General features: G+C 36.2%; 1 protein-coding gene across 3 annotated transcripts in view; it reads left to right on the top strand.

Annotated features, from left to right (window-relative positions):
• The window catches only part of unm_sa34860 (un-named sa34860), a 142,803-nt gene that overhangs the window by 80,372 nt on the left and 35,649 nt on the right, over window positions 1-26,782 (top strand). For all 3 annotated transcript variants that reach the window (XM_088630235.1, XM_088630233.1, XM_088630236.1), the window contains exons 4-5: window positions 6,254-6,409; window positions 6,776-7,111. In XM_088630235.1, coding sequence (XP_088486361.1) covers window positions 6,254-6,409; window positions 6,776-7,111 — 492 coding nt within the window. The remainder of the gene's footprint in view (window positions 1-6,253; window positions 6,410-6,775; window positions 7,112-26,782) is intronic.

Genomic DNA, 26,782 nt, shown 5'->3' with positions numbered 1-26,782 from the left:
GCACAACTTGTATTGTGCTCTCCTTTCAGACTAGCTATTCATGAAAGTAGGAATGATAAATACAGCTGGTTGTCTGTAAAAACACCCACGGAGATATTTCTGTTTCATACACAGTACAGAGAATAACATAATATTGCACAATAAGATGTCATTGAAAGACATCTTAGTTAAACTAAGAAACACAATTTTCTCTTTCTATTGCTTAGCTTACTAAAACATTTCCAAGAACAATCCTCCAGATGTACACATTGTAATATACTGATGTGTCAGCAAATATTTAATTGAATATTTATCAATGTTGGAAATAAACATTTAACTGAAGAAAGCATGCAAAATAATTTTTGTTTGATATAAGAATAGATCATTTAGAATATTTATATAATCCTTTTATAAAATATCATCATAAAACATTTTTTAACTTAACCTTGTCTCTGTAGAGAACAGGGCTGTCAGTGACTACAGGATCACATTAAAATGAACCATAAGTTGTATACTTTATTAAAAACTGTTTTTGTATATTCTGTATCATCAGTGTTTACAGAACATCCCATATAAACAGCACTAGAAATCATAGTTACTTGAATAATACTATTGCTCAACATTGTAACATGTTAAACCTTTTTTTTCCTTCTCAACACAGGCATTTTGTGCTGTCCCCTTAAAAAGAAAAAAGTATATTCCTACAGTACTTCATAACAATGGTAGAGATGATTTATTCATATTTTCTCTCACATATAAAATGCATAGATTTTTTCTGCATTTTGAGAAATTTGACAAAAATATTACTAGTGATAATTTGTTGAATCCTGTCTTCTGAGGTATAGGTTGATATGGGAATGCATTTCAATGAAGGGGTATTTTTTACCTTGTGTAAAAGGCAGAAAATGAAAACAGAGGAAGTTGTTAAACTGAAGAATAAACTACTTGTACCTCTTGTACACTACTAAGAAGATAAAATTGACTAGATAATAAAGGATTGGCTTATCATTAATTAAGCTGTCATGATAAACACACAAAGGTACACATACAGTATATAAACAGATGCCAATTTCTGGAGCAATTGTGTGTTTCAATTGGTACATGCAGTGTGCCAAGTCATAATGCAGATTTTACTAAATAGGTACTGTACCTTCCCTACTTAAACTGCATTATGGAAAACAAGTAGACGACAATCTAATCTAATCTAATCAGCTAATTGACCATTCTCAGCTTGGAATACCTATACATTCTACCAATTTTCTGGTGACATTCCATGTAGACTGGAGCTACTGTTTGCGTGCAGTGTACAGTCTGCACTACTGGTGGGTGACACCCACTCCAAAATACCAATACAGTACCAAAAGCAGTCTTTGAATTAGGATACATGATACCATTACAATGCCATTCTTCCAATTATTTTTTAACCTTCTCCATGAAGCTTTTGCATCAAATTAAATTATCATAAATCATCAAAGGATTTGAATGTGTATGTAATACATACAGCACATTTAAAAATGCTTTTCTAGGTTGGAACATTTTATTTTAAAAATGTAAAAGACAAATGAGCATGTAATCTGCACATTGACCAGGTAAGGAAGGACCTAATTTCAAGTACATATAGTCATTTTAAACAAAACAATAGTTTATACAAAAGTTACAAATTATGTTAAATTAGAAATTATGTACAACATGTTATCAGCTGGGCTACAGCATGAAACAAAATAGCGATGGCTCTTTTTTTAAAGTTTTATAACACCAAATAATACTGCTTTGGCAACAACAGACAGTCCAATAAAGCTCATTTGAATTTGATAGAGAGTATGTACCTGCATATGAATTGCTGTGTTGCATGAGAATACAGTGCCTTGCGAAAGTATTCGGCCCCCTTGAACTTTTCAACCTTTTGCCACATTTCAGGCTTCAAACATAAAGATATAAATTTTTTATTTTATGTGAAGAATCACCAACACGTGGGACACAATTGTGAAGTGGAACGAAATCTATTGGATTTTTGAAACTTTTTTAATTAATAAAAAAATGAAAAGTGGGGTGTGCAAAATTATTCGGCCCCTTTACTTTCAGTGCAGCAATCTCACTCCAGAAGTTCAGCGAGGATCTCTGAATGATCCAATGTTGTCCTAAATGACTGATGGTGATAAATAGAATCCACCTGTGTGTAATCAAGTCTCTGTATAAATGCACCTGCTCTGTGATAGTCTCAAGGTTCTGTTGAAAGCGCAGAGAGCATCATGAAGACCAAGGAACACACCAGGCAGGTCCGTAATACTGTTGTGGAGAAGTTTAAAGCCGGATTTGGATACAAAAAGATTTCCCAAGCTTCAAACATCCCAAGGAGCACTGTGCAAGCGATCATCTTGAAATGGAAGGAGTATCAGACCACTGCAAATCTACCAAGACCTGGCCGTCCCTCTAAACTTTCAGCTCAGACAAGGAGAAGACTGATCAGAGATGCAGCCAAGAGGCCCATGATCACTCTGGATGAACTGCAGAGAACTACAGCTGAGGTGGGAGAGTCTGTCCATAGGACAACAATCAGTCTTACACTGCACAAATCTGGCCTTTATGGAAGAGTGGCAAGAAGAAAGCCATTTCTCAAAGATATCCATAAAAAGTCTCGTCTAAAGTTTGCCACAAGCCACCTGGGAGACACCCCAAACATGTGGAAGAAGGTGCTCTGGTCAGATGAAACCAAAATCGAACTTTTTGGCCACAATGCAAAACGATATGTTTGGCGTAAAAGCAACACAGCTCATCACCCTCAACACACCATCCCCACTGTCAAACATGGTGGTGGCAGCATCATGGTTTGGGCCTGCTTTTCTTCAGCAGGGACAGGGAAGATGGTTAAAATTGAGGGGAAGATGGATGCAGCCAAATACAGGACCATTCTGGATGAAAACCTGTTGGAGTCTGCAAAAGACCTGAAACTGGGACGGAGATTTATCTTCCAACAAGACAATGATCCCAAACATACAGCAAAATCTACAAAGGAATGGTTCACAAATAAACGTATCCAGGTGTTTGAATGGCCAAGTCAAAGTCCAGACCTGAATCCAATCGAGAATCTGTGGAAAGAGCTGAAAACTGCTGTTCACAAACGCTCTCCATCCAACCTCACTGAGCTCGAGCTGTTTTGCAAGGAAGAATGGGCAAGAATTTCAGTCTCTCGATGTGCAAAACTGATAGAGACATACCCCAAGCGACTTGCAGCTGTAATCGCAGCAAAAGGTGGCTCTACAAAGTATTAACGCAAGGGGGCCGAATAATTTTGCACGCCCCACTTTTCATTTTTTTATTAGTTAAAAAAGTTTCAAAAATCCAATAGATTTCGTTCCACTTCACAATTGTGTCCCACTTGTTGGTGATTCTTCACATAAAATAAAAAATTTATATCTTTATGTTTGAAGCCTGAAATGTGGCAAAAGGTTGAAAAGTTCAAGGGGGCCGAATACTTTCGCAAGGCACTGTAGATGGTGTTGTCAAGCAGGGTAAGAATAAACAGGGGGAGGGTGTGATCACTGTGAGAGAGATGCTGGAATATATAAGACTGCATTGCAATATCACTTACTTCAAGTGTTCTATTTGTTTTGATTTAATCCTTTTGTATATTTTGTATGTCATTCATATGATAGTTTGTTACTGCATTATAGGCTGCTAGTGTATGATATTAAAGTTCTCAGTGTGGGTGCCTCCCCCCCTGCTTTTCTTTCAGTTTCATGGTTTGAAATCAAAGCAAGACAGAGTTTGTATAGTAATTTAAAAAAGAATCCATTTCCAGCATTGCCTGTAGAATGCACCAAAATATCCCATCTTACACTCTCCCCATTCATTCTTTCCCCAATACAATCTGATTTCACTTCCTGTACAACATGGCAATTCACATTCAGGTATATTCTTCTTTATTGACATGGCACCACTTTGTGATGTTGCCAGAATTATAAAAATCTTGTGATTCACATTTTCCTTTTGAAAGTCCGACATCGGAGTTTGACAGTGAAGTAATTCCAAGATTGGTTTACTCCAGTTTCTGGTGCATTGTTTGCGGCATATGTGGTGTTGCTAGGTGATTGTATGGTAGAGGAGTTTCCTTACTTCTCAGACAAGCAGTTAGAATCAGTTAGACGTCTGTGGTGTTGCTGTGTTGCTCCTTTTTTCAGTAAAATCTGGGAAATGCATTTTCCTTTTGAAATGCCTTTTATATATAGAACTTGCAAACATTATGACAAATATTAATTAAAATATTAATTTCAACATTTCCTAACATTATTTACCCAAATAAATCACTGGAATCCCTCATATAATTATTGAAATAAATTCAAGTATTTAGCAAATTGACAAACCAGCCATTAAACTTCAGATTCAAGTCAATGTCTCTCAGATAAATTCTAAGGCATATTGCCTCCTTTTGCTTGAATTACTTTTAAACATCTTTGGCATTTTAGCCAGCATTGTTCAATAATGAAACCTATTTGGCTTCACTAGACTATAAAAAATCCCAAATTAATCTTCTTATGCTACTTTTGTACTAGTATTGAACTGGTTTGCTTCCTATCATTAATGATTTTGTCAAACCATGTAATGAATCATGACAATATCATCTTCACAATATTGTCTTTCGGACAACAGCATTAAACAATATGTCCTGGAAGTCTCAATGTTTGGAATGCAACTCTTCAGTGTGACAGGGTACTTTTGGTACTTTTAGTGTTGCAGAATATTCCTCATTTCTAAGAAACCTCTCTCTCTTGGTCTCTGGGGCTGGCACATGTACAGTAGAAGGTCTCTGCTATTATTGTTAATTTTTTTTATCCACTTGGGAAGTGGAGCCAGCATTTTCATTAAATTGTAAGATTTACCTGGCCTCCAGGAACTTGTGTGTGACTTTACAAAAGTTGAATATTCATTTAATAAATCCGCAGATTTATTTTGTGCAAGTAGTAGTAGAGTACAACTAACATACAGTATGTTACTTTCAGACAGAGCTATATTTTAATAATGTATTAGGGAATACTGATTAAGAAAAAATTGTGATGTTCTGAAAAGCAAGGAATTTAGATCACATCTTAAATACACCAGGCAAAGTAACAACATTTTTCCTTTTATGTTTAAGTAAAAAGGTTGATTTTTTTACATTTACAAGTACTGTTTCAAGATCACATATTTCATGGAAGATGCAGGGATATGCCATAAAACTATCTTTATAAGGTGTCTGTCTTCACAGCATACAAACCATGAGAATGTAAGAACAGATACTATACAAAGAAGAGTAGGCCAGTCAACCCATCTGTTTGGTGATCAGTAGATAATTGATCCAAGGCTCTCATCCAGCTACTGCATTTCTTGAAAGACTATAACCTAACTAGCATGGTACTCATTCCAAAACTCTCATTGATTTAGAAGACTGATAAAGTGGGACTTGTTATGTTTTTGCCTAGAAATGGGGCATTCACAAGGGTGATTATTAGCCCATGACAAGTGGGCTAGTGGTGGGTTTTTTACCATGCATTAACTTCTTTGAAATTAGGTTGCATGGAATGTAGCCTTAAGGTTTGCTGCTACATGTACTGTATATACTGTACTGTGCCCTGCTTGTAAATTCACACATTAATATTTCCTCTGATCCTCAATACTCAGGATTTCCACAACCTAGACAAAATTGCAAGCCAAAAAAAATTACATTACATTATTAAAATGAAATAAACACATTTCCACCACATCTGCTGATAAACTCCATCCAGTTCTCAATCATGAATCACAAATCTTTTTCAATCATAAAATTATATTTAATTGCTTCAAAGCAGAGATAACATTTTCTTAGTTGGATGTACTGTATTTTGATGTATTTATTGTAGACTTTTTGTGAAAAGCCTCATGAATTGAATTGGTATTCTGTGTGAGAAAGAGTGAATTACATTTAGTACTGGGACCTTTTTATGTTTGAAAGTTAGTTGAAAAATGATATTCACATATTTGTTTGCAAAGAGTGATAATGCAGCCACAGGAATACTTAGCAAACAGTAAGCTGTTTGCAGTATGTCTAAGCATACTAAAAGCTATGTGTACATGCAGATTCTCAAGAGCTGTTTAAAATCAGAATCCAAGATCATGATAGGAGTTTCATCAAGGGCATGTTTTAAATACAGTTTTTACTTCCCATTAAAGATATTTAAACAAAAACATTTGTGACTAAAACAATAAATATTTTTTCACATGATTTTCACTGTTCATTTTCTTTCTCTTGTGTCTATTCCAGTCTGCATAGCGGGTTTCTTTAGACCCTCTACTCAGAGCCCTGGGTGCAGTAAGTGTCCTCTTCACAGTCACACCTATGTAGAGGCCTCTACCACCTGCCAGTGTGAGGATGGCTACTTCAGGAGGGACAATGACCCACCCAATATGGACTGCACAAGTAACTGCATACTCTTTAATTAAAGAAGCTTCTGAAATTATTTCAATATCTTATTGCTGTACGTATATTAGAGTTAAGGATAAGTCCAAAACTTCAGACTCCAACCTAGGTTAAGTGCATGTTCACATGAATTGTGAAACTTTAGGTGTAAAAAAAATAAAATAACCCAAACCCCTGTCCCTTTTGTTTAAGCTCTAAAGTCAGACATATTTTAAAATGTGTGATTCATATTTTTACCTCTGTAAAATGTACATTTGTCAGTATAAAATAACAGGAAACAACTTGTTTGCTTGGTCACAAAGTTGTATATAAATGGTTATTATTTCTAGTTTACTTGAAGGTTGTGATTTTATCCCTACACTCTAGAGCCACCCTCAGCTCCTCGAAATGCAATCTCAAATGTGAATGAAACAAGTGTGTTCCTGGAATGGATGGCACCTGCAGTAACAGGAGGCCGGAAGGATGTGACTTACAACATAATTTGCAAGAAGTGCAGTTCAGACTCCAATCAGTGTGAAGAATGTGGCAGCCATGTCAGGTACCTCCCTCATCATAGGAACCTACGCAACACCTCTGTGATGGTGGCAGATCTTCTGGCCCACACAAATTACACTTTCGAGGTGGAGGCAGTTAATGGCGTTTCAGCTCTCAGCGCCCAACCCAGACAGTCTGTCACTCTAAATGTGACAACCAACCAGGCAGGTGAGTGGAGACAGTATCAAAGGCTTAAGTAACAAAATCACTGGTGTGTTCAATCATTAATGTGCTGGAATAATGTTTCAGAATCTAATTTCTTGAAAGAAAACCTGAAGAATGATCTTAAAAATCTTGAGAATTCATTTAATACAAGTTAAGTTCAATTTGTTACGAAATGTTTTGAAAAGTGTTTTCACTTCTTTTGTACTACGGTTCAAATATGCATGTAAATAAAAACTTCCAAACATTCTCCTATCACAAGTATTAAGTACTAGATGTATTAAGTGGCTGTCCATTGGATACATGCTGTAGTCTTATGAAAAAAAGGAAAACCCACTTTCAAATGACCAGCTTGAAAACTGAAATTGTCGTAGGGTTGGAACTTATCTTTCATTCAGCTTGTAAATTCTTTAGTCTGATGAATTTAACTTATGTTCTTGTTTGGGCTTTGTTACCACACTTGCATAATAGTTTTTTTGTTTCTGTATTCAGTGGGGTGCATTAAAGCCAAAGTAGAGGGCATTGGAAATGTGTTGTTTTAGGTGATTTACTATATCGGGAAAACTATTATTACCATAATGGTTGGGGTGCTGCGCCAACAGGAAAACTTCAAAGGAACAATTAAAGCTCAATTCCATATTGAAAAGTAGAAAGAAAAAATACATCATTTTAGTTGTGGAGCCTTATAAAGGTGCTGACATCTTACACCATCACCATGAATTCTTTCTATTTCTCTTACTATTACCTTAACTACTACTACAACTACAAAGATCCAGACTGTTAAGCAGCAGCAATCACTTGTAACAAATCATGCATTGTCTGAGGATGACATGCATTTATCGTCACCCTGAAATGTGGAACACAATATCCACCATATCCATTAGAGAACTTAAGAATAGTTCAGAAGCTTTTGTAATGAAAACCTCTCTGTCTTTGCATGTGAAGAATAGTTCTATTTTGTTTGACAAATTCAACTTTGGCATTAACAGAGTCTGTTGAGAATGTTGGTCTTTTAAAAAGCAATTTTTGATTTTTATGGAAGTATTTTTGTAGAAGTATTACTTGAAGGAACTTTGTTCAAATGAACACAGGGGTTTCTTTTTATTTGTACATAGCAGCACGTTTTGATATTCAGATGGGTTTAATCTGTTATTTTGTATTCTTAGCACTGGATTCCTTGACTTAATACACAATGTTTTCTGCACATTGTTGCAATTATTTGAGTTAGGTTCTAAAATCAATGGCTCTCACAAATCTGTGATTTATAATAAACTGAGAAACGGTTTTTGAACTTGTTAGTTTAAAATCAGCTTCAACTATTGGAGATTCTTGTTTGTCAAGAAATATCACTACTATATTTCTTTCAGATGGAAGTGTTCCAGAGTTAAGGCTCTGTGAGTTTAAGCTTACATTACTCAAATCAAATATTTATGCATAAGGTTGTCTTGGCAATGTCTTACATTTTTCTTTCAAGCATTTTAAAAAATGGTTTATTTTCTATTTATTTTTTTGATGGGAAAATAATGTCAGCTTTGTATTCAACAGGCTGAGACAGATAAAATCTTTCACTGGTACTGCAGGTAATGTATTGACTGTCATGACTCTAACTCTGAGAAACTACTGCTGCTGCCATTTCAGGGATGTATGAATGATGGCTTTGCATGTGTTTAATACACAATGCAATATACAGTATAATATAGTTTGTTCATATTCTGTCAAATCACTTACTGAAAAAGACTTTATATGTAAACATATTTGCTTTCTGTATGAGATAAACCTTCTGGCAAAGCAAGAATTGTAGCTTGATTACCAGTTTAATGGATTTTTTCTGATTTTATCAAGCATTTTCTTCTAAATTGTCAGTGAATTGTTTATATTGATGTGATTATTGTAGGGAAGGTTAAACATAGACAAAATTTCAAAACATTGAATTGTCAAAAAAATAAACATTGAAATCTAGTCATGTATATAATCCTTTAAAAAAAAACAATATGACTTATATGACATTAGAACATTGATAGAATGTATTGTTTGAACCTGAAGTGAGGATTCCATTTAAAATTTAAATATTTGCAGTAACATTGTTACCTTTCCAATAAGGAGTCGCTTATAAAATTAAAAATATAAGTAAATATGAGCAAATGTAGATACCAAGAGAATACAGTTCCTAAAGTATTAAAAATGGTAATATATACTTCCTCTATTCTTATTTAATGTTAAATGTGTGGAATACAGATTGTTGAACTTTTGTTACTTAATAACTTCTTCTAGTGTATTTTATGGTTTTGTTTGCTCTCAATTGTAGAGGACAACCTATAAATAAATGCAGTGGCAGAACTTGACAATCAGATATTTTTATGGACCCCTTTTCCAGTGCCTCTCTCTTAACATCATGCACAAGATACAACATAATAAAGTAACCTACTCATTTATTTGAAATTCATCCTCTGAGCCTCCCATTCAACAAAATCATCTACAATCTCTTTGTAGAGCCCTTTCATACAATATACTTTTTTGCTTGTCCAGCTCTAAGCTTTTCAGTAAAATGTCCTCTGTTGGAGGACGTTGACCTGACTCCAGTCTACTGCTCATGAGAGTTGCTGGAGGTCACTGGTATAGTGAATTGTTCATCTCTCTGCCTGCCCAGTCCCCACAGGAGCACTGCATACATTGTATGTTGCTAGCAAGTGGTGAGCCAGTCAATTTTGGTTGACTTACAGTGGGCTTCATGCTCAATCTTTTTGTCAGGTGAGACCCAGAAAAACATCATTTTAGTCAGTTTGACTGCTACTCTGTTTTGGTATTTCTTTTAGAAGCTCTACTTTTATGCTTTTTGTAGCATAAGTAACATAGTATATTTTATAGAATTGTGGTTATAAGCCATCATTAAATTTAAAAATTGACACCAGCATCCATTTTTGTTCTGCCTGCCTTTTCCCATAAAACTTTATTTTGTAATTAGTATATTTAAATACCACAATTAATATATTTCACACAGACCTTTACATAGTCACTTGTGTAAGTCCTCTCATTTATACAGCATACGTTAGTTAAGTAAACTTTATATCAACACATTCTAACCAAAAACCCTGGCCTTAACTGGAATTTATTTCAAGAAATACTTTATCGTCAAGCAAATGATGGAAGACTATTCAGAAAGTGTCACGACTGGAACAGGCTTTCAATATTAGTGGTATAGGTATGAGTGAATCACAATAACCATGTCAGAAAAATAGTTCTATTGCTGAAACATACAATGCTTAACACATTGTGTGTCATACCGGGGCCTACACATGGGGCCCCCGGTGCATTCGCACAATCTACACCAATGCATAAAGCACAGACATAGACCTTCCTCCCTTAGGAAATGAACTATTTGATTAGGAAAAGGAATACAATTATGCTGCCCTGCCATAATTCTCCATGTCATCTATATTTAATAATGCACTGTTTGCACCTCACTGCCTCTTTTAGCACAGAGGAGGGCTTTTCCTGTGGGAGCAACTGGTATTGACTTTTCATTAAAGTAATGATGACCCTAATGGATGCTGATGTATAATCTTCTTGATCTGAATTAATACTGTAATTACTTAGGATATAACCCAAGACAGTTTGTCATACCTGCTACACACGCAGCGGTGTGTGAAGTGTTCCAGAATTTAACATCTAATTGAAATGAAGAACTTTACTGTATCTGATTGAAAACTCTACAGAATCAGAGCAACTGATACTGCCACCCTTTCATTTACTGTAAGTGCCAGTGCCAGATACAGTATATTCCACTACATATACAGTATGTCAGTGAATTCAATATAACCTTACATTGTTCTAGACTGTGTCTGCAGCTTCTGCTTTATCAGTGTTTTTGACGATGCCTTATAGATACTGTACATAGTAGACGTAGACTTCAGTCATTCAATGTTTTTTGTATTACTGATTAAAGTACAGCATTATGCTATGGAAATGTTCAAAACTGCGAAGCAACTGCTACTGTACATCATTGAATTTTTTCAGAAATGTGCACATATTAAATCACTAATAAATAATATATTGTTTTGTAAATCTCAAGTGTGAATGTTTTTGGTCAAGTTACACAAGAGCTTTGCATCATCCATATTAAAAAGTAGCCATAGAATAGTTAAATTATATGAAAATATAATTATAATTATGTGAAAATAATTTTCAAGTACTATATATTTTAAACATGTATAGCTTTATTTTATACATGAAGAGGAGTCATAGTTTTATTTGCAACAATCGTGAATATTATGTGATAAAGATTATTATGGAGCTGACTACTTGAAAATATTTCCCCTTTATTTAACATTGTCTTAAGTAGGTGACAACAGAAGGAAACATTTTAACCTATCGTTTTTAAACTCATTGTCAGATTGAACCTATGGAGACCTTATTATAGGCAAGACTTCAAATGTACCATAGCAGTTAGGAATTTTGCAGGTGTGGTAGTGTGTTCAGACATCCCCAAGGAGTCATCTTCTTCTAAAACTGGGTTTCATTTTATTAAAGGACTGGCTGCATTCGTCCTAGGGGAAATTTAGTGACTTTGAAGTGCCATTAATAGGTCTCCAGAAAGCAAGAGGTTAGAATTTCATTGATAATGTCCCTTTTATTTAGGCCTAATAACCATGTATAGACTGCTGTGTAGTCTTAGAAAAGTGCAATAGCTGTTTAACAGTATTTCCAATATTTGCCCAATGGAACATATTTTCTTTTTTCTTGTTTAATTCCCATTTATGCAGTGAATAAACGTTTGTGAAATGCCAATGCAAATGTTGAGTGCAAGCCTGTTTTGCAGTATTCTAGTAAAAAGATAAGTTTGTTGTCCATGATGGATCATTTATTTGTTTTATACAAATAATACAAATTTCATGATAGAACCTGTGATCTTAGAGATTGCATTTCTTTGAGATGCAATGAAGTCATTAATGTGTCCCTGTTATGCCTAACCAGTGTCAAGTCTTGGACAGGGATGCAGTTTGTTACATGTACATTAGATGCAGGGCAAGGAAATTCTGCATTCAAAGAGCTAGTATAAATTCTGCATGTAGAAAGCAGATTCTGAATATTTCATAATTTTATGTATTAATTGCTTTTGATGGGTTACAATGAGGTTCCTACTTTGAACAATTACTTTGCTTAGTTTGGTAAAGTACGTCCCTTTTCCTGAAAAGGTATTTTTATTAGTAGCGCTCTCGGTTTTCTTTCAATATGTACTTTTTAAGTTTACAAAGTAGTCCATATAATTAAACCAAACTTAAAATAAACAACTTGAATTATATTTGTGTAACATTACTATTTGAATGTAGTTTTCTGCCTTATTTTTCTACACTGAGATTTAGAATCCAGTGCAAAATTAGATTTGGTTAATCATTTTCTTTTTTTTGGCCCAATTTTGCCCCTTAGCCCGTCTCAACATATTAATGTATTGCAGTGTTTTGTAAAAAGAAATAATAAATGATAATAAATAATCCTTACACTTTTCTGGACACTCCACTCAAAGCTCTCTACAGGTAATTGGGACTCGTCTCCACCACCACCACCAATGTGTAGCCCCACCTGGATAATGTGACGGCAACCAAAGTACGCCAGTACGCTATCAGTGGGGAGGAAAACGGAATAATGAAGCCAATTCATTGATGAGGATAATTAGGAGGCCATGATTGGTAAAGGCTAGGGGGAAATTTGGCTAGGACAGCGGGGCTACACCCCTACTCTTTTCGAGAAATGCCCTGGAATGACCACAGAGAGTCAGGACAGAGAGTCAGTTTACATCTTATAAAAAAGGACCGTATAGTCACTGTCACTATACTGGGACATTAGAATCCACACAGACCACAGGGTGAGCGCCCCTACTGGTCCCATTATATGGACCAAGGGTTCTCTGTTCAGGTCCTGGAGAACCCCTGCGTCTTCTGTTTCTTTTGTCCCCTTTTGTCCCAAGTGAACTAACTTAATCATTTACCACATTTAATACAGGTGCTCCCTGTAATTTTACTTCGTGCTTGAATAAGTCTTTTAACATAACTCTTTGCTCTGTCTGGTATGAAAAAATACCCTGCTGCAGGTGCACTCTCCCAGACATTTCATAAACACCATTCTCTGCTCAACTTGCATAGTAAGTGGTTGCTCTCTTCTCTCAAAACCACTATTAATAGGTGACTGATTAATGAATCGCAGACAGAGACAGGAATGACACTGTATCACACTCTCCCACAAAAGTTTGACTGTTCCTCTGAGGTCCAATTACTTACATTCCACACACCTGAATGGGAGTAGAAACCCAGCAAATGTCTCAAAGTTGATAATAATTACTAATCCCAGATAACTATTTAAGAGACAAAAAAGATCTTGACAATCAACTAGACATTAATTGCCCTAATTGGTTAAGAGCTGAGTCCTGCAGGACAAAATTGAGTAACGCTCATATAGACTACAAAAAAGACTTTTAAAGTTTTTTGTATTAGGGTATTTTTAACAGTGAGCTAAATATGATTAATTGGTTGTGAATATCCTGATGTTGTTAAATCAGAAAACAGTAAGCATTAAATACTTGAGTGATTTAAATGCTAACTCCATCTGAGAAAAAAAAGTAGTGAATAGAGTATGACTACAGTGATATCCGCATATCCCCAAAGGACATACCTGAAAAAGCACATTTTAAAAGTGTTTTTTTAGAACGATTGTGTGGGTATTTTTCTGCCCTTACATGTAAAACTGTTCATAGAGACCAAGCATACATCATCTGTTATTTGATACATATTCTCAAAAGACAGATGTTCAGTGTGGAGGGAAAAACGACTACATTAAAACGTCACAACCAAGAATGAAAAATAGCAGTAGAAAGCTGAAACATGAAAAGGTTCTTCAGAGAGAGCTTTGTTTTGGCACTTACAGCGGACATCAGTGAAAGCTATCGTTTAACGGAGGTGCTGACACTATCTGAACTGCTACTTGATCTTCCAAGCTGATACATTTTAAGCATCTCATGACGATAAACAATTAGAGTGGCTATATTAAATATAAAAGTCCAGTTTCATACTTTAAAACTTGAAAATGGACACTACAACAACAACCTGCAGATCAATAATATTACTAAACCTCTCTCCATAATGAACGTATGTATTGTACTGACTTTTTATACATTGCATAGTATAGTTTTCTTTCTTTGTAAATGTATACAGATGTTCTTACATCTATAAGTATATAAGTATAAGTAGTGGGTGTAGTTAGCACCACAGTATAACAATTGCATGACTTGGTTTGGGCATATTTCTCTGTATTTCTAAATCCTTTTTTTTAAAGCCCAAACATATGTCAGTTCCTGTTTAAAAAAGTCAGGGGGTATATACAGCATGTCAGATTACTTAATGTTTCCATTTATATTTAATCTGTTTATAAGAGGGCATTATAGAGAAAAGCTCATACCACGTGGCATCTGTACTGAGGTATTTGAATATAGAGTACTTCTATATTGCATCATATATAAACTTGATAATTTGAAGAAAGTGTGTGCGTGGGAACCAAGGTTATCTTTGCATTCAGTAAATAATCTACTGTATGTCAGGGGAAAAAAAGATCAGGGCTTCCAATATTAATATGTTTTTTTTCTATAAAATTTATACAGTTGTATTATTTTCTTGTAATGATTTTGACAAATTTAAAATAAAAAATGGTTCTTATAAAACAAAAATAATTAGTAATCTAGTTATATCTATCTATCTTAAAGTAGTTCAGGTGAGTAGCTGCATCAGCATGTGTAGGCTGCAAAGGAACAAGTAATAGGTTTATTCCATGCAGAAAAGAGAAGAAAGAAAACAACGTCTATCTTTCTCACACCTGAAGAAAGCTCCACGGCCAAAACGTGTTTTCTTTCTTCTCCTTTCTGCATGGAATAAACATGTTACTTGTTCCTTATACAGTATGTATATTATACATGTTTGGTTCCAATCAGTTTATGTTAGTGAAGTGTTACAATTCATTAGCATGATATGCCTACAATAACAAAGCGAACAATTTTAATAAGCAGAAGCAGGTCTCAAGATTTTTACGTATAAATGAAAAAGCCTTTGATTTCTTTCCCAGTTAATCAAATGGTGATGAGTGCCTGTTTAACGGTTGTTGTGAATCCTAAATGATGCAAATACCATGTAGTGTTGTTTTCAAATTGCTTGTTATTCACATACAGTATGTGGTTCATTAAATAGAATTTTTGAGAGAAATGTTTCACAATTCTAAGCTTCATATAGATCAGGATGGAAAATGTGTATTCACCTGAGTTTTGTTGAAACTTTGGCTTGCTTCATTTATTTATTTATTTTTAATATTAGTGACTGCCTACTAATCACTAGAGATTATGTTTTAATTTAATTTTACAAATATTAGATTGTATGTGACTCACTTGTGTGATACTTGGAGTAGATCACTATCTAGGTTTCTTTGTCAGGAATAAAGCATTGTTGAAGGAAATGTACATTAATATATTATTCATTTGTAAACAACTGTTTAGGCAATAGATGTTTTTTTTACTCATTTTTAAAAGTTGTTTAAAATTAGAAAAAATTCTGGAAGAATAGCATCAGAATGTGTTCTGTATCAAATATTTTTTCACCCTTCTTTTCTCCCAAACAAGATAGCTGAGCTAATTCATTGATATCCAGGTGCAAGTAATTATTGTTCTTTTTCACGCTACTGAATAGTTTCCGTATTACAGAGATGATAAATCATCTCAGGACTGAATTAAGCGGGATAGAAGAAATGCTGATTGCTCTTTTCATTTTTTTCCATTCTCTTTTCATTTTTTTTCATTCTCAAACAAAGATGTTTCCAACTCAAAAGACTAAATTATAGTTATTCTGTAAGGTTCCAAGTGCCAGAATTCTTAATTACCCTTAATGAGTTGTCCTTGGCACCCTGGTAGTCTGGCAGATGGTGAGCTTGTGTTGGTGCCTGTCCCACTAATATCACAAATAAAAGAAAAGGATAGGAAAAAATGTGTAGGCTTTTCACATTGCAGTAATATCAGTTATTTCATTATGCATCATCAGTATCTCAGAATAATCTATATTACATCTGCATTTATACCCTTCTAGAAAATTTGTCAAGCCTCTATTAGGTAAGTCAGTTGGTTTAATGAAATCACTCCCATGTTGTTTGAAACTATACATTTATAAAACGTTTCTTTTATCATTATACTTACATACACAGTTACACTCTAACTTAAAAAAATACCATATCAGTGCAGCATATAGGATTGTTGTATTTCAATGTATATATTTGCTTCCATTCTATTTTGTTACAGATTTCTGTTCACTAAAATATATTCAATAAACAATTATGATAGAGAAAAATACAATATGATATTTTGTAGTATTAAATAAATTTCCAATCCTGGAAATTACTTGTGGGATTTATAACCACAATACATTTATTCTACACCAACTACTAGTTGGCTGAGACAAAATCCTGTTTGGCTTTTGGGTTTTAAATGTCATGAAAAGCAAATATTTTTTTTCACTAAGGAGTTTCACAACCATTTCTAAATACTAAGTAGGCCTTTTGTATTCATTTTCCTAAAAATGGCAGAGAGGAATTTACACTGGATCTTGCTGAATAGTCACTAATAAACGAATTTGGTTTTTATTTATTTTGTACAGAAGAGTAAAATAAAGTGGTGTGAAGAATATTCAAAATATTCAAAAATGAATATCTTCAAGGGTAATGTTAATATAAATACAGAATTTCTGTGATGCAAATTATAGATATTGGTTTGTTGTCAGAATTGTTCGGAACACAATATCTGCAGATAATATCTGTTAAATAATTTAATTAAATAAAAAAATTTAATTTTTTCCTGTTATAATCAGGAAACTGATCTGTTTAATTTCCAGTCTTAAGATGATTAATTATCAGTTAGTGGCTATTGTAGAGGTTAATTTAGTTCTATACAAAATTGAATATATGATTTTAAATGTTAAATGTTTTGTTCTCCATATTCACTGGTGTACTGGTGTACTGGTGTACCACAGATCCACAGAAAGACCTGAGTGCAATTGCTTGGTGATGAAATACAACATTATAATACACTATTGATAGTTTCCCATGCACATAGGAGAAGTGTTATTTTGAGGCATATGTCAAGATGTATAACAGAAAATTAGATTGGTTAATGTTTTAGATTTAGAAACACTCAAAAACAGAACAGGACATTTTCTCATAAAACATTACTTGAATATTTTAAGTAAGTAATTAGGACTAATTAGTAAATGCTGTAATATCAACCTGACATACTAATTGCTTGTGTACACACTGACCTAGTTGTCATTGTGTGCATTTGTAATTGCTTGCCATAAATTCCAGAAGTTCTCCAAGGCTTACTGGGAGAAGCACTGCTCTCATGCAGAGCTCTGGCTTTTAATCCACTTGGCATGACTGTTCCTTCTGCCCTGGTTGGCATTTGATATTTTACAGCAGTGCCAGGGGTTTTCATCTTGTCACTCTAAGGGCTTTCTCAAAGGAGAATTGTTTACTAACACAGAAGCTTTTGAAACCACTGTTCTGTTGGCTTATGGAATAACCTCCCCCCCTTTAAGTAAATATATAAATATGCTGGTGCAGTGTGTTTAGTGTTTTTAAATACACACATACATAAATCATTTCTTAATGTTAATGTTTCTTTATTAGCCCTATACAATTTCTTGCATTAGGAATTCGTCTTTTCGCATACCCCAGCTTTTCTCCATGGAGACACAGACACACAGACAGGGAGAGAAGCTTGGGGTCAGAGCGCAGGGTCTGCCATTATACGGCGCCCCTGGAGCAGTTAGGGTTAAAGTTATTATACTTTAATAATAATTTTTAAATTTACATGATATTACAAGTTTTTTTTAACTTTTTCATAAATACCCAGCTATAATTTAATCAAGTATTTTACTCCAGTGTTAGAAGTTGACAGTTTTACTTCATGTTAATTTTTTTTCAGAATATGTTGAGCATACTAATTCTAACCATTGTTTAAGAATATACTGTCATAAGATACAGTAGGTTGCATATGAAAGGATAAGGTTTGGCCCATCTTGCTTTTATAAAAGGGGCTCATGGCTCATGAACTAATGTCACCCCTTCTCTTTGAATAGCAATCTATATGTCGTGAACCTGATAGTGACTGTCAAAGCCAGTGTTAACCAACTGGCGATCCTGAGCAGAGCTGAACAGAGGGACTCATCTCTCTTCAAAACATAAGCACAAAGAAACCAACCAATTCCTGCAATTTCTAACATCTATTTTTTTATATTTAAACACGACCAGCAACATCACACAATAACGACGTTATGGGAATGCATTTTTTGAGAATGCAAAGGCGTGTTGACTCACGCTTAGAATCAGACCCTCCTGAAGTCCAACCTCCAACACAGCTCAATGTTCTAATGCAGGTTCAGCCAACCTGTTCAGATGATCCACAGATATTGTTGATTACAAGGAGCTTTTTCATGAGTTTCAAACAAGAAAATCGTCTTTCTCCAGATGCCATTGTCACTGGAACAGTAAAAAAGTATGTATATCTAATCTGCTTCACCAGTGGCAGAACTTGATTAGGATGGGCCCCAGTACAAATATTTTCAAATCCCCCCCTATACATCACACATTAACAGCATCATAGTAAACCCTACTCAAACATTGGCAATTTATCAATTAATTCAACAGAGCCTTACATTTTATCTATCTATTTTAGTTTGACTTCTGCCTCAAACTGCTCTTTTTTGATTTTTCAATTTTATGTTTCTGTGGCATAGGTAATTTACAGTAGTCTGTTATTAGATATTGTGGTGATGACCCCTTACAAATTTGAAAATGTGTCCCCAACTGCTAGTTTTTTTCTTCCTTGCTTTTTCTCATAAAACTATATTTTATTAGTAGCATATCTAAATATTGCAATCTAAATATTTTTCATTGATTTTAGTGAGGTCATTCCTGTACATTTTCTTATCAAATAAGTTCTAAGTAAGTTTTAATAAAAGTTTGTATCTATACATCTAACCACCAGTCTAACCCTGGCCTGGAGTGCATTTTGTTTAAAAAAAATAAACTATATCAAGCAAACAACAAAGAATAGTTAGGAATTCCATGAGAGACACAATTGTTCAATTTTAGTTGCAAAAATACAAATGAATCACAATTTTCATCATTTAATAATAACTATCTTTCTAAAACCTACAATGTTTAACTCACTATATCATATTTGTCATTAAAAGTAATCCAGTGCTAGATGTTGGATGGATTCACTGGCTGCTTAGTTTATAGCTCTTCCACTGAAACACACAGCAAGCCTATGCTTACTAACCAGTTATATTTGAATGCAGTTTGCAATCATGAGTTTTGAAAGAAGTGAAAGAAAAATGGCGGTCCCCCTAGTGACAGCTACGTTGGAAACTGTCCCCTCTGCCCGGCAATATTGTTGGGCTTGGCAACTGCAATCTAATCCTACCAGTGGTTGAGCAGAGCTTGCATAGTGATTAAGTTGTTAATGGTATCTGTTTTTTTTTTTTGGTAACCTGTTCTAGATACAACTAGAAAAGTCTCCTATTCTTTGCCCTAAATGAATTTATTTTTAGTTTTCATTTGTGACCCTGTTCTTGTTTCATTACTGGTATCTTTCTTTCACTTCTTATTTAAATTATTTCAAAAGGCGTTTCATGTTACCTCTTAAGCATTAGTATGGTAACTGCATACTATCCTCTAGTCGGCATAGTGTTGATGTATATGTCTGTACTTTTAACTAGATGAATTTGTTTCCATTGTTTCCATTTTGAGCTGCAGACCTTTTGTGAAAAATTGTTAACACTTCATAATCAGAGGCATTAATTATATCACATAATTAGTGACATGTTTCCCGTTGAGCCTGGATGCTGAATCTGCACAAAGCAATAATTAATTAAGAGTGAACCTTAATCCTGGCATTAAGTGAAGTCTTTACATGTTCCAGTCATACCTGAAAAAGCCCCTACCCTTCAACATTTATACAGTTTAACAGGTTTATATTTAAGATTATTAGAAAGTAAAAATTGCTGGGAAAAAAGTATGCAACTATGCAACTATCAACTAATATATTTCCAGTGACACATACAGTGCCTTGCGAAAGTATTCGGCCCCCTTGAACTTTTCAACCTTTTGCCACATTTCAGGCTTCAAACATAAAGATATAAATTTTTTATTTTATGTGAAGAATCACCAACAAGTGGGACACAATTGTGAAGTGGAACGAAATCTATTGGATTTTTGAAACTTTTTTAACTAATAAAAAAATGAAAAGTGGGGCGTGCAAAATTATTCGGCCCCTTTACTTTCAGTGCAGCAAACTCACTCCAGAAGTTCAGCGAGGATCTCTGAATGATCCAATGTTGTCCTAAATGACTGATGGTGATAAATAGAATCCACCTGTGTGTAATCAAGTCTCTGTATAAATGCACCTGCTCTGTGATAGTCTCAAGGTTCTGTTGAAAGCGCAGAGAGCATCATGAAGACCAAGGAACACACCAGGCAGGTCCGTAATACTGTTGTGGAGAAGTTTAAAGCCGGATTTGGATACAAAAAGATTTCCCAAGCTTCAAACATCCCAAGGAGCACTGTGCAAGCGATCATCTTGAAATGGAAGGAGTATCAGACCACTGCAAATCTACCAAGACCTGGCCGTCCCTCTAAACTTTCAGCTCAGACAAGGAGAAGACTGATCAGAGATGCAGCCAAGAGGCCCATGATCACTCTGGATGAACTGCAGAGAACTACAGCTGAGGTGGGAGAGTCTGTCCATAGGACAACAATCAGTCTTACACTGCACAAATCTGGCCTTTATGGAAGAGTGGCAAGAAGAAAGCCATTTCTCAAAGATATCCATAAAAAGTCTCGTCTAAAGTTTGCCACAAGCCACCTGGGAGACACCCCAAACATGTGGAAGAAGGTGCTCTGGTCAGATGAAACCAAAATCGAACTTTTTGGCCACAATGCAAAACGATATGTTTGGCGTAAAAGCAACACAGCTCATCACCCTCAACACACCATCCCCACTGTCAAACATGGTGGTGGCAGCATCATGGTTTGGGCCTGCTTTTCTTCAGCAGGGACAGGGAAGATGGTTAAAATTGAGGGGAAGATGGATGCAGCCAAATACAGGACCATTCTGGATGAAAACCTGTTGGAGTCTGCAAAAGACCTGAAACTGGGACGGAGATTTATCTTCCAACAAGACAATGATCCCAAACATACAGCAAAATCTACAAAGGAATGGTTCACAAATAAACGTATACAGGTGTTTGAATGGCCAAGTCAAAGTCCAGACCTGAATCCAATCGAGAATCTGTGGAAAGAGCTGAAAACTGCTGTTCACAAACGCTCTCCATCCAACCTCACTGAGCTCGAGCTGTTTTGCAAGGAAGAATGGGCAAGAATTTCAGTCTCTCGATGTGCAAAACTGATAGAGACATACCCCAAGCGACTTGCAGCTGTAATCGCAGCAAAAGGTGGCTCTACAAAGTATTAACGCAAGGGGGCCGAATAATTTTGCACGCCCCACTTTTCATTTTTTTATTAGTTAAAAAAGTTTCAAAAATCCAATAGATTTCGTTCCACTTCACAATTGTGTCCCACTTGTTGGTGATTCTTCACATAAAATAAAAAATTTATATCTTTATGTTTGAAGCCTGAAATGTGGCAAAAGGTTGAAAAGTTCAAGGGGGCCGAATACTTTCGCAAGGCACTGTAACATAACATTATAAATATTTTTCCACTTAGTTCTTTTAACAAAGATAGGTCTTTGTTCATTTATTTATGTTTAATACTTAATTTTATTTATGTTCATTTGTCACAGTTCATTTATAGCCTTGCCCATCAGACATGCTAAAGGCACTGCCATCTTAAGAATTTAACTTACTATTTTCATTTTATATGTAGACTTATCTGTTTAAAATAAGGAAGCTCAGTGATACCACTGAAATTAGCTATGTGCAAACTGCACTTTGCTACTGAAAATCGTTACTCAACAACCTGCGTTGTTCTTTTTTTTAATCCTTTGAAGAGAAACAAGACACAATTAAGCTGTCTAAGCTACAAGTCACAGAAATCAATAAATTAGGATCCTGACTTCTGGTAGACGGCGAAGCATCTGCAGCTTGCTAGACCATGGTCTAGTGGCTTCAGAAACACAGTTTTTATCTGTATCTCTTTTCTCTGCCCTTTCAGAGATCATATTGCTAAGGATTTCATTACAGGCTTTTAAGATGGAATGATTGTAATTTTGTCTAGGCAGTGGGATACAGTTACTCTTTGTTTAGGAAAAAAAAGTATATCAGATTATTTTACTCTCTTCCTTTTGCACAGTGTATTGTAACATAAATGCAGAAAGGTTGCAGACTAGCTATCATAGCAGTACCACAGGGATCAGTTTGAATCTACTTAATTGCTCTTTATCTCACGGTTACACTTTAACACTTCCATTGAAGAAGATATAATAGGATTGAATTACAGCATTCCAGATTTTATTGTCAGAAAAGTGTGGTGTTTTTTGGAGGTTCTTTCCGTGCATTAGGATTATCGCAGCTTTTCAGCACAATGTGAGACAATTTTCAAAAAAGATCAATTTCACATATCATGTTTGTAGAATTTTAGAGCTTTTTATATTAACTTCAGAGCACACACAGATTCACTTCCTACTCTTCCACTCCCCTTCACACCCTCTGGTTCTGGCATACCCATGGTTACGGAAGCACAACCCCCACATCTCCTGGTCCAACAACAAACTTCTAGCCTGGGGTACTCAATGTCTCACTCTGTGTTGTCAACCTCCCTTATGACTTGACCACGCACCTTTCTCAGGAAGAAGCTACCAAGATCCCTTCTTCTTACTCTGATCTCCACCTGGCCTTCAACAAACAAAGGGCATTATCTCTACCATCCCACTGTCCCTATGATTGTGCCATTGACTTACTTCCAGGAACTCTACCCCCTAAAGGGAAGATTCTAACGCCTTTGAATCTTATATCCAGGAGTCATTAAAGTCCGGCTTCATTCGGCCTTCTACCTCTCCAGCCTGTGCAGGATTCTTCTTTGTCGGAAAGAAGGATGGATCCCTACAACCCTGCATTGACTACTGGTGGCTCAACGAGATCACCATTAAGAACCAGTACCCCTTTCCACTCATGTCCTCAGCCCTTGAATCTGTTCGGGGTGCCACCATTTTTACTAAAGTTAACCTTCGGGGTGCCTACAACTTGATTCGCTTTTGTGAGGGGGACAAGTGGAAGACGGCATTCATCACCACCTTTGGCCATTACGAATACCAGGCGATGCCTTTTTGCCTTCCAAATTTTTATGAACGACATTTTCAGGGACATCATTCAGAGATATATCTTGGTCTATCAGGACGACATTTTAATTTTCTCCTGCAAAATTCAGGAACACATCTCCCACGTTCGTGAAGTCCTCTCTCGCCTCATCCGAAACAACCTACAGTATATGCCAAGCTGGAGAAGTGCACTTTTCATCTAAGGTCCACTTTCTGGGATATATAATTTCACCGCTCTGGGTTGACATGGACACAGCAAAGGTTTCGGACATCCGGGACTGGCCTACTCCCGAGAACCTGAAGCAAGTACAGCACTTCCTGGGTTTCACACATTTATATCGTTGCTTCATCAGGAATTTTAGCCTTATTGTAGCACCTATCACCGCTCTAACATGTAATGGCCCCAGACGGGGCACGTGGACCCCTGAAGCAGATAAGGCCTTTAATCCTCTCAAATAGCACTTTTCCACAGCACCAATTCTCCATTACCCAGACCCTACACATCCCTTTGTACTTGAAGTCGACATCTCAGCCCATGGAGTCGGAGCCGTATTGTCACAACGCTATGGAGAAAAAGGATATCCTCCATCCTTGTGCCTTCTTTTCTAGAAAACTCTCCCCGGGAGAAGCTAAGTACAACGTTGGGAACAGGGAACTTCTGGCCATCAAGCTCACCCTGGAAGAGTGGAAGCATTGGCTACAGGATGCCCAACATCCTTTCACTATCCTAACTGACCACAAAAACCTGGCTTACTTATAGTCGGCTAAACATCCCAATCCTACCCCAGGCAAGATGGACTTTATTCTTCTCCAGATTCCACTTTTTTATCACTTATACCCCGGGCTCCCTCTCCAGCCTTCACAATTCCTCTGTGACGGAGACCCCCCCCCGAACCCATCATACCTCCCAGCAATGTTCTTGCAGCTGTACATTGGGACATTGCAGATCAGGTTAGAATTGCCCTTCAAGGCTACACTATACCCCCCAATTCCCACCCCACCGGACAAACTGGGGTCATGATTCCCGCTTCGCCGGCCACCCGGGCAAGTGTCCTACCTACGTTGTAAACAAGTTCTTGGACATTCGATGGCACAGAGGCTCCCGGCAATTCCTGATTGACCGGGAGGGGTACGGTCCTGAGGAGAGCTCCTGGGTTCCAGAGGCTGATATTCTGGACGAAGTCTGATCGAGGATTTTCTTTGCACCCATCCCAATCCATCCGCTGGTGTGTCAGGAACTGCCTCTGAGGGGTGGTACTGTAACACATTCTACACGGCGTTCATATTCCCACACGCACGCATTCCACTCACTCTCACATACCCACGCACACCAGCTTTCATAAACGCTCATGCTGTAATTATCCTATCAGTTTTCTCTCCCATCACTATTTTAGTTCCTCCTTCCCGTCTTCCTTGCTCACTATTGTGGTTAGTCCCCCTGAGCTCCCGTAGTGCACGTTGTCTCTCGTCTTCTCTGGTTTTGGATTGTTTACTGACCTTTGCCTATTTCCTGGTTTTCGCTCACGCCTTTAGGATTTGGATTTGTTGTCTTGCCTCTACTGCCCTCTTCTGTTTTTTTTTTACTTATTGCTCATTTTCTGGATTTTGGATACTTGATTAGCATTTTGGACTTCTGGCTATTGTGTTTGTGGCTTCCATTGTTTTAGCCCTGCACAGGATCTATTTTCTCTTCCTTTTTGTGATACCTATGTACAGTATACCATGGGCTGTTTTAATAAATAGTATGCCTGATTTTCAAGGTTACATTTATATGAAAGTATACGTTGTTAAAACCAAATAATTAACTTTTGTGAGGTGAAATACTTAAATGTATTTCTTCAGTTATATTGAAAGTATTGCAAGATAGCCTGCAGTATGTGTACTAGTTCAATAATTTGCCATTGTAATGTGGAGGAGAGAAGTAAAAAAAATGACATTTTGATATACTGTATATATTTTTACATTCCCACATTTGCTGCTTTTACCATTCATTTTACACTGGGTAGTGAAAATAACTTTTTATATTAAAACCTGTTACACAAGGGAAAACAACATACAAAATCAGATATTTTGTGAATGTATGAGTATTTTACGTAGCATAGTACCCTGCTTGGTTTGGTGTAGCCCCCTGTCCATAGGACAAGGAGGCCTGAGTCCCATTTAGATAGGTGTTAAGGGGAGCTGTAAAATGGAGATGGGGTGGAGGAGGATAAGACAAAAGGTGGAAAAGACAAAAGCAAAAAGTAGTGTTTGTATTAGATATATATAGCTAATTTTAGTAATGATTATGATTAGAAACAGCTGGGGTGAGATTGTCTTGTAGTCGCTATCCTGCTTGAACTTGGGTTAATAACTTCCAAAAACTTTTTAAAAAAATAAAAAACTTTAATTGTTCCCCTTTTTTCTGTTTATGACCTCCAACTGTTTGTATGCATTGTTTTTCTGTCGGGGTAGTTTGGTTATCTGTTGTATTATTACATGCAAGGCACGATACTTGAGATTAGTACAAATTCAACATTAATATATATATATATGCGTTTATAATTAATATTGCAGTCGACCACATAAGGAAAACAGGGTTTTAGTAATTAAATATGCAAGAGGAGTACAAATATTTTCATAACTGCTATAAAGACCAAAGGTTGGGATGGAAAGTATGCTATGGATAATATCTGAAAGGTACAAATTACAAAATATAAATAGTTTTTTTCAGAATTTTGCTTCAGAATTTCTTGTATGTATACATACTGTAGAATGAGTGGAGAAAATTTAGAAGAAAAGTAGTCTGTCATTAAGAGAAGGGGGAAGGTGTGATCCTAGCTGCAGGATAATTTTGGTTTCTGTAGTCTTTCTGATGAATGAGTTTGGAAAACCATCTGAGAACACAGACGGAGAGATTAGAGTGGTCATGGCCGTCAGAGGTGAAATGAGAAACAATGGGCTTGGAGAGATCTTTAATCTTCACAGCCCTAACATGTTCTCTGAAGCGGTCTCCGAGTGTCCTTCCTGTTTCTCCAATGTAGATGGCTGGGCATTTACTACAAGAGATACAGTAAATAAGGTTGCTGGAGGTACAAGATGCCATCTGTGTGATCCGGAATTGACTTGAGGGGCCTTGAATGAGTGTGGTGTTAGACATGTACTTGCAGGTGATACAGCGAACTCTGTTGCAAGGGAAAGTGCCTGGTGTGGATGGTTGCTGAGGGCGGTCAAGGGAGCTATGAACAAGAAGGTTGCGCAGATTAGGTGGTCGGCGATATGAGATGGGGCGGTCAGAAGAGAGGGCCCCAACGGAGGGATCATCCTGTAGGATGGAAAAGTTGTCG

This window comes from Lepisosteus platostomus, chromosome 4, assembly GCF_059453375.1.
Source record: "Lepisosteus platostomus isolate fLepPlt1 chromosome 4, fLepPlt1.hap1, whole genome shotgun sequence".
Classification (NCBI taxonomy): Eukaryota; Metazoa; Chordata; class Actinopteri; order Semionotiformes; family Lepisosteidae; genus Lepisosteus; species Lepisosteus platostomus.
This window is presented reverse-complemented; position numbering and strand designations above follow the sequence as displayed.